The sequence below is a fragment of the Mus caroli genome, unplaced genomic scaffold (genome assembly GCF_978045245.1).
Source record: "Mus caroli unplaced genomic scaffold, Mus_caroli_1 scaffold_9, whole genome shotgun sequence".
Classification (NCBI taxonomy): domain Eukaryota; kingdom Metazoa; phylum Chordata; class Mammalia; order Rodentia; family Muridae; genus Mus; species Mus caroli.
In genome coordinates, this window is record NW_028227264.1 from 51236991 (window position 1) to 51254292 (window position 17302).

The 17302-nt window shown below is 37.5% G+C and overlaps 1 protein-coding gene across 2 annotated transcripts in view; it reads left to right on the forward strand.

Annotated features, from left to right (window-relative positions):
- Positions 1–17302, forward strand: part of Slc35f1 (solute carrier family 35 member F1) — a 465583-nt gene that overhangs the window by 350430 nt on the left and 97851 nt on the right. For both annotated transcript variants that reach the window (XM_085842809.1, XM_021174621.3), the window contains exon 3: positions 14395–14522. In XM_085842809.1, coding sequence (XP_085698935.1) covers positions 14395–14522 — 128 coding nt within the window. The remainder of the gene's footprint in view (positions 1–14394; positions 14523–17302) is intronic.

Here is a 17302-nt window from a genome sequence, read left to right on the forward strand (position 1 = left end):
TTTTAAATTACTTTAAGTCTGAAAGGCAAGGATTGTTAGGAAATGCCCAAACTCTATTATCATAAGATTCAATAATAATTTATTTACAAATTTGGCATCATAAAAATTGATGGTATTTATTAGCTGTCAGGAAGATATTTATTACAGGTGAATTACTACAATATTCTTAAATTTTATTTGAAGATTCCAAAAACTCTGAACACAGACCAGCACTGCTTATAGCTATAAGTTACAGTTTAGCCCCCCAAATAGTGGATGTCCAGGTTTCTGACAGTTTCTCCAGGTTTTTCTTACACTGTGGCTTTGAATTAGATTCCAAAGTGATTAAAGTAGACTTTTTATGTGCTTTCCAGTGCTCCAGCCATTTTGTAAGAGCCAAAAACAAGCTAAAGAGAAGCCAAAAAGGAACTTAAACAACTGGAGAAAATCCCACAATTCTTCACATGACTATTTACAAAAGATTATTGCTTCAAATTCAATTCCATTGCTTTGTAGAAATGTGTTGTAGTGGGTTGTTGTTGTTGTTTATATGTGTGTGTATACACCATGTATGTGCAAGGAAACTCCTTGAATTTGGAGTGATAAACAGTTGTATGAAGCCAAATGTGGTGTTGGAAATGACTCAGGGTCTCCGGAAGACTAATAAGCATTCTATGCCCTCTATAGCCGTGCCATCCATTTCTATACCCTCTATAGCTTCAATTTCTATTCCACATACATCTCCTTAAAAAGTGAAAAAAAGGCTTTCAAACTGATAATTGAATGCACAGCATTATTCATAATGCCCCAAGGGGGAAACATCCAAGGGTCTATCATTGAATAAATATATAACCAATATCAGCTTTAAAAATGAACGAAGTTCTGATGCATCATGAACAGCATAATGAACTTGGAAAGCATGAAAAAAATCAGCCAGGTACAAAAGAATAGATAATGTATGCTTCTGCACATGTTAGGTGCTTAGAATAATCAGATTTGATGGTTCAACTTCCACTTAATGTCCTATGGCTGAAGATTGTGGAACAGGCTGTTTGTTCAATAGGTGCAAATTTTTCAAATAAAATGGTGAAAACTTCTGAAGCTCAATAGTGACAATGGCTGCATCACAGTACAAATATAGTTAATGTCATTGAAGAATACACTTAATGCACAGATAATAACTTTAACATTATGTGTATTTTGTCATAGAGAAAAACAATAATCTTGAAAAAGAGCATTGTTCATCTACATGGAACCTTTGAATTCCTCCTTGCTGACACTTTATCCTTCTGCTTCTTTCTCCTCTGACCTCAGGTTTAAAAATACAGCAGCAGCAACCCCAGAAGCCTTAATTTAAACTCTAATAGGATGCTACAAGGTCAGTTAAGTAATTTCCTCCCCTGGAAATGTAACTTTCTTGATATATTATTTATCTACCAGTTGGCTTGCCACTTCCAGCCACATACTTGAGACATCACAGAAACATCAAAAGGACAGTCTAATTTTTCTCTGCTTAGGTTAGCGATTCAAGGGCACATGGCATGGTACAGATGGCAGAGCCACAGACTGGACAGATGGCCTAATCTTTATCCTGAAGAAAGTGCTTTGGGGGATTTAGACCCAGTTATACCAGACCATGGATAAGTCATACTTTCTCTGCAGAAAATAGTAAAGCAAGAAGAACAGAGAAGCTACTCTAGGTGTGTGTAGGTATGGTTCACCAGACAAGAGGTGTGAAACACTCTTAATGTCATAGTACTAAATCTAGCCAGGTTAAATGTACTGCTAAGGAGGTATCAATGTCACAGCTAGATGTCATTTCTCAGATAGATGAATCCTACCACCCTACAGCACCACCCATATTTTCCCCTATCTTTGAAGGCAAATCTAAAAATAGCCTGGAGAGTGTGTGTGTGTGTGTGTGTGTGTGTGTGTCTGTGTCTGTGTGTATCTGTGTGTCTGTGTGTATGTCTGTCTGTCTGTGTTTGTGTGTGTGTCCTTTAAGTTAGATCTTTGAATTAGACCCAAGATGGAATTACTGTAGATAATACTTCGAACTATCTCCTGACTACATATTAAAAATCCCAATTTTAGACCATGAATCTTCCTTTCATCATGTCTTGACTACTAACTGGGACTCTAAAAGGCTTTCTTTTCACTGACATATAAGCTCCCAATCATTTTCTATGTCCAAAGAGATACATGGACAAATGTAACATCATTTTAAAAGCTGTTGAATAACCCAAAACATCTGGGACATCTCATACCAGTTACTGTCCATGCTAACCCTGAGTCTAGGAACCATAGGTGGGCTGTTAATAGAACCTGGATATGTTAACTTGAAAGCCATCTGTAATGTATCAGGGACTATTAACTTCTACAGATACTTATCTTCAGTTTCTAAAGATTTCTATCTTATCAATGGGCACGTATCTGAGAAAAAAGCTTCATGGTTTTAAGAATGACAATTAATAAGCATTGTTAGTAATTTTGTTGTGTTTTATTTTAGGATTTAAAAACTTAATATTGCAAAAGGGACTTTTGAGAATGTCTTTTATTCTATGAATTTTAACATGGCTCATCATTAACTTTCAACAGACAAACACTGGCAATATGTAGGCTGAATCAATGTCTCAGTGACAATAATAAATAAATGATTGGGGGAGTTAAAATGTCCCACAATTTCGTGATGTAAAAATGTATTAGAAACTAACAGAAATCGAGTTTTAGCTTCCTTGAGATTTGCCTGTATGGTATATATCTCACTATTTGTTTGTAATCAAATCACTAAACATTTGTTAAACCAAAAATGATGTATTTCTACAAGGGTGTAACAGGAAAGGATATAAAACAGGGATTTTTCCCCTGTTTACTAATTTTACTGCTAACCATTACAGGAGTAACACACTGAAACATTTTTAAAATACAAGCCAGGGATTCCAAATCAATAGGCCAATACATGGGACTATGAAAATTTATAGAATGGCTTATTATGGTTCAAAGTGAGGAAATTTCTCCAAGACTGGGTGGACTGGAGGGAAGGTCCTCATGCCTTTGTGGATAGTCTCAAGCCCCCAACACACCTTGGGATTCCAATCACCTTAGAACAGGGGTAACACAGATTCCTACACTAAACGCTACCTTGTTAGTAGCTTTCAATTACCAGCCAGCAATTAGCAAACTCTAGAGAAAATGTCTGAGAGAGAAACATGTCCAGAGTATTTATTAGTTTAAACCATACTGCCAAATGTAATCAAACACAAGTGACATCATAGTCTCCAAGAGTCTTTCAAAAGTATTCCATGCTCTTGAGTCCCAGCCCAGACATGTCTGAGATGGAGCCCAGAAATTGGAAGTTTTAATAGCACCCAAATTTAAAGAACAGACTAGACAAAACTGGGGAGAAGAAAAATGACAAAAATATTGTGGGACGCCTGACTCACCAGCAAGAAAGACACCACAATAGGATCCTTCTGCACACGTTTATTGGGCTGCGCATTGTCTGTGTAGGCGAAAGACTCCGAGCCCTGGGCCTCTCTTATATACTCTCTTATATACTCTCTATCAGTTCCCATCCACTCACAGCAGGCCACATCACCTCACCAGGTACGCAGCTTCAGCTAATCAGGGCAGCAGGGGCATATCTCCACCAAAATGGCTTCGCCAGTAACCTGGTACACCTGCGCAGCTCTCAGGATGTTTGTGGTTTATATGAGGAAGTCAGGTGCAAGTCATACGACTTAGCTGCAGTCCCTGGCGCCTTTGGGACTGCCGCCACATCCGCTCCCCACAAAATATGATGTATTGAAGTATACAATAATTTATACAATTTTATAGGCAATGGGTTCTATAATATTATGAATAAGTTTAAATTGTCTTGCTTTTTTTGTTCTTGCTGCCAAATATTTCATCATCGTTAACTGCTGCATTTGTGCCTGCATGTATGACCAGGGCTTGTAATATATCTTGTAACATCATTGTACTGTCTGCATCCTGGATATCTATGCCTGCAATGTGCTTTCTGCAGGATGCAAAAGGCTTTTCATGGGATACTAGCTTACTTCTTGTTATCATTTCCTCTATCATTATAGACAGTTGCATTTTGAACCATTGAATCTCTTATCACCAAGCTGGGTACCACCTTGTTCAACTGCTTCTATCTTTCTAGCATCCTGCCTTCAGATAGCAGGGCCAGCTGAATCCCTGGTAACTTTTTATTGAAATTCATTGTACAAAGAATTCCTTATAGAAATGTTTGTAACCCACATGTAGACAGGCACTTCCTATAAAGGAAAGTGCAAGACAGGACACTCTTTCCCATCATATAAGGGCAAGCTACACACACACACACACACACACACACACACACGCACACACACGCACGCATGGAGGCAGGGAATTTACAAGAGGTTCTTAGCTATTAAGAGCTTGTCAAGGCCTGTGCCAGTAGAGTTGTCAAATATTCCTCCTGACCTCCAACACTAAAACAAGGGCATGTATAGAGTGCATGCAATTCAAAGCCCTGTGTTTTCTAGCTGTTAAAAAAAAAACTTATAATAACTTCTACAAATCAAGGCCACAGTAAGGAAGAGTGAGGTCTACAAACATCAAGATAAAGCTACTGTTGATACTCCTATGTCCCAGCCTGTGCTCTACTACTGGCAAGAGCCTCTCTTCATAATGGCATACTTTTATTTTTTAAGTTTCTTATTATGAAAATTGACAACAATAGAAAAGGAAAGGGAATGCTATTTTGAACGCCACCAGCAACATTTCAACTGCAACAAATTCAACTGATGCCCAAGCTAATTTTACCGTTACACTCACCACTCCTTTTCCTATGAGAAGAATTTCAGGGTACATACATTCCATCTATAACTGTTTCAGTGTGTATTTCTAAAAGAAAATAAGTTAAAAACATTACAATAATGTCATAATTACACTGAAAAATCAATACACTCCCAAAATCCTGTGAGGGTTCAAGTTTTCTGTTGTTTCACAAATATATATGTTTTAGTTTATTCAGATTGGGATGCAAACAATGGTCATATGTGTCAGGTGATTGGTATTTTCCTTATGTTCTCTCAACCTAAAAATTTCACTTTTATTCTAATGCAATGCTGAAAATTCTTGATTATTATGAGCAATCCCTTCTAAACAGTCTTGGAGGTTTGATCAAAGACACATATTTCAATCACTCCATTTGGGTAGGAATGAGGTTCTGCATTTCTAACAAGCTCACACTTAATATCATTCAACAGAGCAAATGCAAAGCAGAAAGGTTATGACATGCTTGCAATCTGGATTTTGCTGATTGAATCTTCTTAATATGTTTTAACATGCTCCTCTAACCCATATCTTCTGAAGTGATGCTTAAGTGTAGAGACTTGTTCAGATTTAGAGATGCATATAGCAGCATGTAGGTGGTGTTTAGTTCTTGCCAAGAAACAAGAGACATGATGTGTTATTATTTCTTTCTCGCTACTGCTAGCATCAGGGTTTATTTCCACTTATTCATAAGGAGGTATCAAGCTTTTATGTTCTAATAATCACTACTTTATTTATTTATTAGGTACAATATAATCATAAACCATAGAATATTATCATAAAGTCTCTCATCTAATGTTAGTTACTCATTGGTGGAACTCCCACAAGGTCATGAGAAGAAAAGGGGAAGGGAATTGAGGTTTTCACTCTTCTACCAATTTTTAAAATCATGACTTGGTTTAAATAACATCGTATAGTTGTTGTGGTTCCTGGTGGTTTTGTAATTCATAAAAAACAAACAAACATGAATTTATCAAATTTCATACATTTTTGCAAACTTTATCATTTCCAGCTGAAAGTTCCTTCAGATTAGTCCCCGAATAGTTTGATAAAACATTGTAGTCTTGGAATGTTCCCTTTCTCTTGTGTGTGACAAAGTGACAAGATATTCTAGGCTCAGCCTGTGTATTGCATTTCCTTACCCCTATCTGTAAGCAGCCATTTCTCCAAAGGCCATTGTTTCTTTTAATGAAAAATGTGTTTGAAGATGATAATCTCAGTGTTATGGTACTTACTGCCATAGGCTGACATAAGAAAAAAATATTAATTCTATAAATACTTTCCTCAATATTTTTAGTTTGAAATACACATAAAAGAGAGAGGAGAGGGGGGAGAGAAAATATACTATTATTGCATTGCTTACATGCCTTTTTCTGAACTTATGTTCAGAAAAAAAAATAATGTGAAGCACCTCTGACTTGTTTCATTGTGTTTTCCTTGTAGAAAAAAAGCACCATTCTTGGAGAAGTAAATGTTTATAATAATAAAATTTTAAAAAAAAATTGAAACAGACCTTGGAAAAACTAACTTCTTGTAACTCCAGTTTTCTGATCTGAAAATATCTTCCTCACAGGGAAAGCCATCAGTTATCCAGTATTTACTGGAAACTGTATACTTTATATGCATTTCCTCCCACTTATAGAAACATTTCAAGTAAGTGCTATTTGCCTCATTTTATAAATGAGCACAGTTTCCCAAGGTGACACTGTCTGGCAAGTGGCAGCTACTGTTTTCATAGAGGTCTCTGACTTCATGCGTTTAACCCAGACTTTGAAGCATCAGGCAAACAAGAGGAAGAACACATGGTGCTGCTGGCCTTGTACCTGACAATTGTATTCAGTGGAAAATAAATGACAGTTAACAGACATGGCCTTGGTGGATATCTGAGGTGGTAGATGGGAGGGTGCATAGGAAGAACAGTCCAGCCAGCTTGCTGCTTTGCTAGGCATCTGGCACACTGACACTTGATCCTGTTAATTTCCCACATTGGGGCTAACCTATGTGTCCACCATGACAGATGCTCAAGTGGCAGAGCTCAAGGTCAGCCCTCAAGAGTTCAGGCTGGTACCTCCTGTCATGTTGTCCTTTGAAGCACGTGGCAGACATCCAGAGGCAAGCCTGCTTTAGCCTCTTCCCCTCGCATCGTGTGTCATTAGTTGCTACATAGCTCTTTTTGTTCAAAACAAAATTCACAAAACTGACAGATTCATCTGCCTAATGTCGAGAGACATCAGAGCCAATTACAGGATAGGTCCAGAAGGCAAATGGGGCACTTTTCACAAAACGGGATGAAGAAAAGGAAAATAGTCTTGTCATTAAAAAGGACAAATACATTTTCTTCTCAGCATGCTCACCCCAGGAAAATTGACAGATTTATATTAATACAGAGTTTCATTATGATTGCTCTGGATAATTTCAAATCAAAGCATTTACCCCCAACTCATCCCTGGTAAACCAACCATTAAATATTTTAGCTAGTGAGCAGGATTTCATATTATAAGTGGTATTTTCATGAGGATAGCAACTTCAGGGACAAACCACAAGACACTTTTTCTAAGGAGAAAAAATATTTCGAGTGTCACAAGGAGTGAGGTGTGTGTGGTTTTGTGTGTGTGTTTGTGTGTGTGTGTGAGAGAAAGAGAGAGAGAGAGACAGAGACAGAGACAGAGACAGAGACAGAAAGACAGAGAGACAGAGAGACAAAGAGACAGAGAGACTTTTAATCCAAGTCTGGGGAATTCATTGGGTTGCAACTCATATGGATTCAGAATTTTACACAAGAGTAAATGATATTTTGAGTTGAAAGAAAAGCAAATGAAAATGCTTAAGAACACAGTCCCAAGACATCTCCTGTTTTTCCTAAATTTAAGTTAAGTAAAAACATTGAAAGACTGTAGTTTTATAAGACTACCTTCCCTTGTGACACTTGTTGAGTTTTCACATGTAGAACCTTAAAACATTCCAAACTCAGCAATGTTCAAGAAAATCCCATGCAATTGATGCTTTGAAATAGAATTTGTCTGGGGCAGAGGGTGGATTTCAATTTCATCTGTAAAACCTTCTCAAAAACAGATCTGAAGCAAATACCACGAAACAATTTCTTAAATTAAGGTAAAGAATGTAATAATACTGTCGTATCCAACATTTTTATATGTATTTAATCATACAGATAACAAAACAATAACAAATAGAATACATTTAAATACCCAAATGTGGTTCCAAAGATTCTGTTCATTGCTCATAGGCTTCATTACCCTTTACAGTTAATAAGAATGAAATCTAGAGGAGATTTTAAAGCACTCACATTCATCAATTATAAGAGTATTATATTACCATGGATGGCTCTGTTTCATGAGCTTTGGAGGGACCTTTAACACAGGGACTCCAAGAATACATAGCCATTACTTTAATGTTTTAATGGTCTATTGTACAGCACTGTAAGACAGGTAGATAAATCTTCAAGAGCTGTTTTTTAAGGCTTACTTTTTTTTTAATCAGTCAAAAATAAAACGGTCTCTGTCCATCTTGGATAATTATCAAGTCTGTTGAATGTTTGCGGAACATCAAATGAAGCATCTATACTGTGTATTTCCTTGAAACTGTTATCAGCAGACTAGCAAGGCAACCTATCATTCACCTGAGCCCATATAATGAATGACTTGTATGTACTATTGGTTATTGTGATAAGTAACATCACTATAATCCTATTTTCAAGTAATAGATATTGAGATGTGACTTGTAGCCTCTGAATTTGGCAATTGTTCATCTTTTAAAATAGCAGGGAGAATGACCTGTGACTTTAGAATTGCTGCTTTGCGGTTAAATACACCATTAACAATTTTATGGCCTCTATTGTGTACTATGTGTCAAATACTCACCAAATTAATTTTGTCAATGTCATACTCTTGTGGGGGAGTGTGTGGGGGACTTTTGGGATAGCATTGGAAATGTAACTGAAATAAATACCTAATTAAAAAATTTTTGCAATAAAATAAGGAAGTGATAATTAAAATATAAAACCAAGAACACATCAAAAGATTATCCACCTTGATCAAGTTAACTTGATTCCAGAGATATAGGGATGGTTAAACATACAAAAAGAAAAAAGAAAAAATGAAAACTATTGCTGTGGAAAGAACAAGAATATTTGTAATAGATATATTTTAACAACCTCAACTTTGGTGTTATTTACCCTTTCTGAGATTACTAAATGTAAATTTTATTTATATATTATTTATTGACTATTTGTCAAGGAATGTTTGGGGCTGGAGATAAAGACCAAGATAACATCAATTTGTTCAGATTGTGAAAACCTAATGAGTAATAGAGATAAGTAAAGATAAGTTCTATATGTGGCTGGAGCAGTTATGAACAGAGAATATATCAGGGAGTCCCAACCCAGTGAGTAGCAGAATGCAGCAGAAGATGGCCTAGTCGGCCATCAATGGGAGGAGAGGCCCTTGGTCTTGCAAAGATTATATGCCCCAGTACAGGGAAATGCCTGGGCCAGGAAGCAGGAGAGGGTGGTTTGGGGAGCAGGGCAGGAGAAGTGTATAGGGGACTTTCGGGATAGCATTTGAAATGTAAATGAAGAAAATATCTAATAAAAAATTGTTTAAAATAAAAAGAAGTATTTTCTGGGTCATTGGAGACTGGAGGAACAGTACTTAGTGATCTATTGTTCTGAAGAGACACTGTGACCCAGGCAACTCTTATAAAAGAAACTATTGATTTGGAGACTTGCTTATAGTGTCAGAGGGTGTATTAGTTAGGGTTCTCTAGAGTAACACTTTATCTAAAACTTCTCTGATGAATCTGTCTATATAGAGAAAGGGGATTTATTAGAATGACTTACAGGCTGTGGTCAAGCTAAGACAGCAATGGCTGCCTCTGAATGGGAGGTCCAGGAATCCAGTAGTTGTTTAATCTACAAGGCTGGTTGTCTCAGCTGGTCTTTAGTACATGCTGGAATCCTGAAAAGGGCAGCTGTAATGCCAGTGAAAGAAAGCACTTGATAGTGAGAATGAGAGCAAGCAGGCAGATAGGGGGAGAGGGAGAGGGAGAGGGAGGGGGAGGGGAGGGGAGGGGGAGGGGGAAGAGGGAGAGGGAGAGACTCTCCCTTTTTTTTGCGACTTCAAATATCCAGATTAGAGGTGTATCTTTCTGCTTCGAATGATTATTAATGATTATTAATTATTAATTATGAAAATTTTATCACAGGTGTTATTATTCATTTGGGTTTTAACCAAAACAAAGGTTTAGTCCATGCAATGTGGTGCTAGGGCAGTAGCTGAGAGCTTTGCATCCTAATGTACAGGACAGGCAAAGGGGTTGGGGACTGGGAGAGAGAAGTCAAGCATATCAGGCTAGTATGGACATTTGAAACCACTAAAGACCAGCTGAGACAACCAGCCCTGTAGATTAAACAACTACTGAATTCCTGGACCTTTCATTCGGGGTCAGCCATTGCTGTCTTATCCTGACCACAGCCTGTTAAGTCATTCTAATAAATCCCCTTTCTCTATATAATGACATATATTCTCCAACAAGGCCACATCTCCTAATCCTTCACTGACATGCAAATATATTAGCCAATGGGGACCAATCTCATTCAAACCACTGCATTCCAGCCCCCTATAAGTTTATAGCCTAAAATATTGGAAAATGCATTTAGATCAACATCAGAAGTCACCATAGTCTTCTAGTCCTAAGACAGTTTCAAAAGCCCAAAGTCTCTTCTGAGACTCAAGGCAATTTCTTAACTGTATCCCAATAAAATAAAAAACAAATTACATACTTACAAAATGTAATGGCATAGGATATACATTACCATTCCAAAGTGGAGGAAAGAAAGCATAATGAAGAAATGCTGAACCAAATCAAAACCAAAAAGCAGTGGGGAAAACTTCAAACTCTGCATTTCCATGCCCATGTCAAAAGCACTCTTAAGATCTCCAACTCCGTTTAGCTTTGTTGAGACCAGCACACTTCTCCCTCTTAGGATGTTTCACCACCTCGTCTGCAGCTTTCCTTGACAGTTATCCCACAACTATGGCATTTCCAATAGCTTGGTGTCTCAAATATAATTAATCCAGGCTTTACCTTCAGAGCTTCAGGCAATGGTCTCTCTCTGCTTCCATGCAATAGCTCCCCTGTCACATGCTTGGACTCAGCAGCTTTTATTTTTTAACTGAAGAGGAAGATTCTATAGGCCCTCTACTTCTTTTGTATCTGACTCTAAAGCCAGAACTATCTGACCATAGTTGCCAATTTCTGCTGCTCAATGTGGCTGGAACTAGCCTTTCTAAATTACATTTGCATCAGCTTTCTGTTGTTGATGGTTGTATGGCTGCTTAAGCTTTCCTTTAATTCCTGTTAACAAGTTGAAAGCTTAGCTGGGTGGGTTCTTGTCCACTCTCTTTGTTCCACTTTGAATGCAACAATTTCTTTAAACTTTTTGTCTTCTTGTGCACTGGACTTGCTTCCCAAGATTATATTTTTTGGTGTTCCTTTTCCCTTCAAACTGTGCATTTTGTATTTCTTTTTACCCTGTTTAATTTTGGTTTTGGTTTGTTTTCCATTATAAATGTTCATAAGAGTGATCACTAATAGCCACATGCACAGTCAATACTAGGATGCCTTGAAATCTCCTTTGCCAACACCACTAATTCAACATTCTTCAACTTAGTCTCTGGCAACTTTTTAGGACAAGGGCAGAAGGAGGCCACATTCTTTGTCAAAATATCATAAAAATAGTCTCTTGGCCACTTACTAATATTTTTCCTCTCTGAAACATCTTGATCTGTGTCCCCATGTTGTCCTCCACACCACTGCTCATGTTCCTACTTGTATGGCCAACTAAGGCTGCTTATAATCCAAAGTCCACATTCCACCAACAAGCAATATGGTCAGGTTTGTCACAGCAATAAACTACTCCCTAATACAACTTCTATCCTAATCACTGTTCTATTGCTAAATAGAGGCACTGTGACCAAAGCAACTCTTATCAAAGGAAGTATTTAATTGGATGCTTTCTTACAGTTTCAAAAGATTAATTGATTTTCATCATTATAATTATAACAAATGGTATGGCAGCTTGCAGGCAGACATGGTGCTGGAAAATAACTAAGAACTTCTTAATATCCTGATCCACAGGCAGCAGAATAAAAGAGACAGACATTGGGCCTGGTATGGGCTTCTAAAGCCTCAATGCCCACCCTTAGTGATATACATCCTCCAGCAAAGTCACATCTAATTATTCCCAATATCTCATCAGCTGGCATGTAAATATATGAGCTTATGGGGGCCAATCTCATTCAAACTACCACAAGTACCCAAGAAGAGGGAGCAGCACTTAAAAGAAATCAGACAACAGAGAATGACTATTCTCTGATCCAAGGAAACTTTTCCATGCTCCAGCTGTATGTTTTTGACATTCTTAGCACTAGTTACTCTAGGAATGGGCATCAATAAACTGTAAGTGCCAGAGTTTAATATTAGGATAGTGACCACCCCTTGCTTGCCAAACACCAATTAAATTTTCTAAGATGTTGGATTTTGGGTTTTGTCCAAAGATGATAGGCCTATTCAGTCAATGGAGAGTCACTGGTTACAAAATCAATCTTGACGTAAATGTAGATTTAGACAATGCGTAGACAAGAAGCTGGAAGTGCTGTGCATGGGCATTGGACAGATTACTGCTATGAGGACCAACCCTGGGATCACATCCTCTGACTCTAGACTCAATTGCAAAATCAGTAGAGTAATTCACATTCCACAGCAGCCTCTTGACATCTTCAGATAGCTAGCACTTCACACTTTTCTCTGTTCTTTGTTTCAATCATTTCAAAACATTTAACTGACTATATATCAGTACGTTAAGCATGATAGATACATATGTGAGTGAGGGTTTAATGCTACCACCACCAAACCCTCAATACAGTGAAGAAGCAATTTCTAAGAAGTCTCAGTGCCCTGAAAGAACTAAAGAGAAGCAACTGTATATTGGATGGTTGGGAAGAGGGGTAGGCACATAGATGATAGATAGATAGATGATAGATAGATAGATAGATAATAAAATTTAAATGAATTGAGGCAATATATTAAAATATATGGCTCATTAAGACAGAGTTTTAGCATGATAAAAGCCTCCACTGTTAGAAGTGTGGCAAAGAGCAAAGTACCCTTCATATACATATGCATATATATTATACATATACATATATATTATACTCTTGCAGCCTCTGATAACCTGAAAGCTTAGTGTTCAGAGTCTCTATGAATTTGGAAAGGCCACTCATAAAAAAAAAAAAAAATGAGGTCTTCAAATCTCCGTGTCTGTCTCAAAGGAAGATAGGCCCTTGGGAATCAGTAACAGATTAAGCCAGTGGCAGGCAACCTCAAATAGAGTCTCCAATGCTCCTGGAACCTGGTATTTACATACTTAATAAGTTCATCCTCCTTAGGTGAGGCTAGACTTAGGTTTCTAGTGAATTGAATAGGGTAGAAATGTCACTTTGGGGGTGAGGTTATATGAAACATAATCTCCCTTTCCATTTCTGGAAGAAAGCTCACCACTGGCTTTGAGACAGCACCCTGAAAAGTCCCCTGTGGGGAAGCTTCCTACAGCCAAAGGAGGGTGCTTCCTTGTTAGGAAGCCCCCTTCTCTTCAGCCCTTCAGATGAGACCTCACCCTAGCTAATAGTTTGCCTGGCTAAGTTGCATCTAGATTCTTACCCCCTTAAAACTATAGCACAATAAAGGGTTCTTGTTTTAAACATCTATATTTTGAAATAATTTATTATATATAATAAGTCACATATATCAACATTATTCACTCAGAGATTCTGAATATTCAACATTGTGAAGACTTCTGAGATGAACTCAAAGAACTGTGTGTAATCATGACCAGGCTACTTTGATGAATAAGATTTATTTCAATCTGGAATAGATATGACAATAAGAATGAAGATATCTAAAGTCTGCTCAGGTGCTCTGAATATAAGACAAGGTGATGCAATTGTTGGCAGCACAGAGACAAGGGTCAGGTTGTGGTCTTCTCCATCCTAAAGCTTTCTTTCTACATCACTCACACATCTCTAGATTACACATAGATAGTCAAGCAAAAGAATATTCTGGATACCGTCTTGGAGCCTTAGTACAGACCTACTGCCACACACAAAGCTATTCCAATATCTGCTCTTTTTTGTCTGTATTTGTTTTAGCAGACTTTTGAAATTCATCATGCTTTCAGTTTTTTGTGCAATGCAACCTTTTGCATTCATTTTTTTCACTTTTCTAATGAAACAATTAAATTATTCTTTCATATATCTGTAAAAAAAAATCCCATGGTAAACAATGATCTATCCAGTGTATCTGGTATAGAAGCTAATTTGGAGCCCTGAAAGTGACCATAAAGACTATTTCCTAAGTAATGCATAAGTCTTTGATAGATGAACCCACTAAATTATTGGGTAAGTATATAGTAAAAAAAAACATATGTAGGTACATAATGCAACAATATTTTAGAGATCTAACTATGTAATATGTTATATGTCAAGAACTTCAGCCATTTTTTTCTTTGTATAGGAGAAGAAAACCTCCTGGCAATTTTACGACGAAGATGGTGGAAGTATATGATCCTTGGACTCATAGACTTGGAAGCTAATTACCTGGTGGTCAAGGCTTACCAGTACACAACTCTGACCAGTGTCCAGGTAATGAAGGGTCCTCTCAACTTTCTGGATATAGCACACTTTGGGCTTAATTTCTTAGAAATCTGTATACTACACAATGGGTCTCCCTTTTCTTTTTTAATTTTACTTTTTTGTTGAAAATAGATTCTTCTCTCACACAATACATCCCATCCACAGTTTCCCCTCCCTCCACTCCTCCTAGCTCTTCCCCACATCCTCCGTCCTCCAGATCTACTTCTTCAAAATAGAGCAAGTCTCCAAGTAACAACAGACACAAAAAGGAAAAAATGAAAGTCAAGGCCTTTAGTCAATAAGAAAACACTCGTATCAAGATTGGACAAGGCAACCCAATAGAAAAAAGAAAGTTTCAAAACAGGGCAAAGATTCAGAGATATACTTGCTTTCACTGTTAGGAGTCCTACAAAAAAATACCAAACAGATACCATAACAGGTACTCAGAGAACCTTGTGCAAACTCATGTAGGCTCTTTGCATCTTTTCCAACTCACTGAACCCATACAAGCCCTGCTTGATTGATGCACTGGGCCAGTTCTCCTGGTGTCATTGACCACTCTGATTTCTGCAGTCTTTCCTCCCCACTTCCTAGGGTTCCTTGAATCCTGAGAGAAGGGTCCCAATGGAAACCTCCAATTTGAACTCTCTCCATGATGTCTGGTTGTGGGTCTCTGCATGCTACCATCTTCTCCAAGAGGAAACCTCTCTGATGATGACTAGACACAGCACAGATGTACAAGTATAGCAGAATATCTTTATGAATTATTTCATCGATTTTTATTTCAGTTGTGTTTGGTTGTACCCTAGGTCTCTGGGCTATCCAGTTTCCAGTTACTGGACATCTAGGTATCTGAAGGCATGAGCTCTCTTTTGTGGGTGGACCTCAAATTAAACCAGACATTGATCAGTCCCACGAGTTCTGTACAACCAATGCCTCAGCATATCTTGCAGGCAGGACAGATTGTAGGTAGAAGGTTTTTGTGGCTCTGTTGATGTCCAGGTTTCTCTTTCTGTAGCCTGCAGGCTGCCTTCCCACATCAAAGAAGCTAGAACATGGGGTAAAGGCTCCAAGCCAGCACCAGGTTGACTTCTCCACTTTCAATGAGCTGTATGGATGTTGTCCTTGGAAATGGGACCAGCTGTCAGTCTTCAGAGAGCAACCTGTTGTCCTAGCATCAACCTGGGTTATTTAGGGACCTCTTTAGCTAAAATCTCAACAGTCCCTTGACTGGAAGCCTTGTCTAGCTACAAATGGCCAGTTCAGAATCTGAATCACCCATTACTAGGAGATCTCATGAGAGTCACCTTCATGGATTGCAGGAAGTTTCCATCCCACTAGGTTCCCACAATCCCCATCAAATTGCTCCCAGTTCCAGTCACTCTCCCCATACTCTCCCCATCTATCCATCTCCCACCCCTGATACTTTCTGTGCACTTGTGGAATCTATTCAACTTCCTCTTCCAAAGGAGATCTATGTGTCTCTGTAGAACCCTTCTCTTTACATAACTTCTCTGTGTACATGGACTGTAGCTTGATTATCATTTACTTAACAGCTAGTATCTACTTCTAAGGGAGTACATACCATATTTGTCTTTCTGGGTTTGGATTACCCCACTCAAGATTATTTTTTCTAGTTCCATCCATTTGCCTATGAATTTCGTTATGCCATTTTGAAAAACAGTTGTGTAATACTTCATTGTGTACATTACTACATTTTTTTTTATCAATTCTTCTACTGAGGGACATCTAAGTTGCTTCTAGTTTCTGGCTATTATGGATAAAAATCACAATGAACATAGTTTACCACATGTAGTTGTAGGATGCAGTGTCCTTTGGGTATATTCCTGAATGGTATAACTGAGTCTTGAGGTAGATCATTTAAAAAAAATTAAACTCCATTTATCTGTCATTAATTTTTCCTAAATCGGGTATAATTAGACAGCTTTTTCCTCTTTGTTCTAAATATACCAAAATAATCATTTACAATGCAAAAAAATAATTCATGGATTTGAATGCTGCCAAATAATCTTGTGTCAGCAGGAGAATTATTAATAAGTATAAAAATAAATCTGGTTTCATCACAACTTAACTTTTTTTAGAATGTTAATAGACTTTGATTAAATAAGCAAGCTGCTTAATAATCTTTTAGCTTTTTAAAATGCATTGACTATTAAATCTGAAGGGAAATGGTTTTTCCATAAATGGATAAAAATGAAATTCTCAGAATATGAGATATGTATGAAGATAACAACTTTGTTTATGTCTCTTTCTCTCCCATTTCTTCACACCTATACATACATGCATTCATATACACAAATACAAATACCAGCTTAATCTAGCTTTTATAATTACTGGCTACTCATTTTCCTTGCTACTCCAATCAGTTTGATTGCATTTGTTTTACCCTCATTTTTCTTTGTGTAGAAATATTATTGATTTCACAGCTGTTCCAAAATTCCATCACAAAAGCAAAACATTCACCAATGAGCATGAGCTGAGATTTGATGTTGGTCATTCTTTTTGTATGTCTTGCAGCTACAATGGTTTAATTGAATACACAAATATACAAATACACAAATACCTGAGTCGATATGGACACCGCAGACTGGGATGAGAAGTGACCTAAACCTTGTTCCCCTTTTCTATTTAGTCACATTCCTAATTTTCATAAGAATTTCAAAGATGATTTCTTGGTCTACTTTTCTTGCTATGATAGAATAATGGAAAATGAGTACATTTGAGTACAGAATGATTAGATTGCTGTACTAGAGACTGAGAAATTCAGT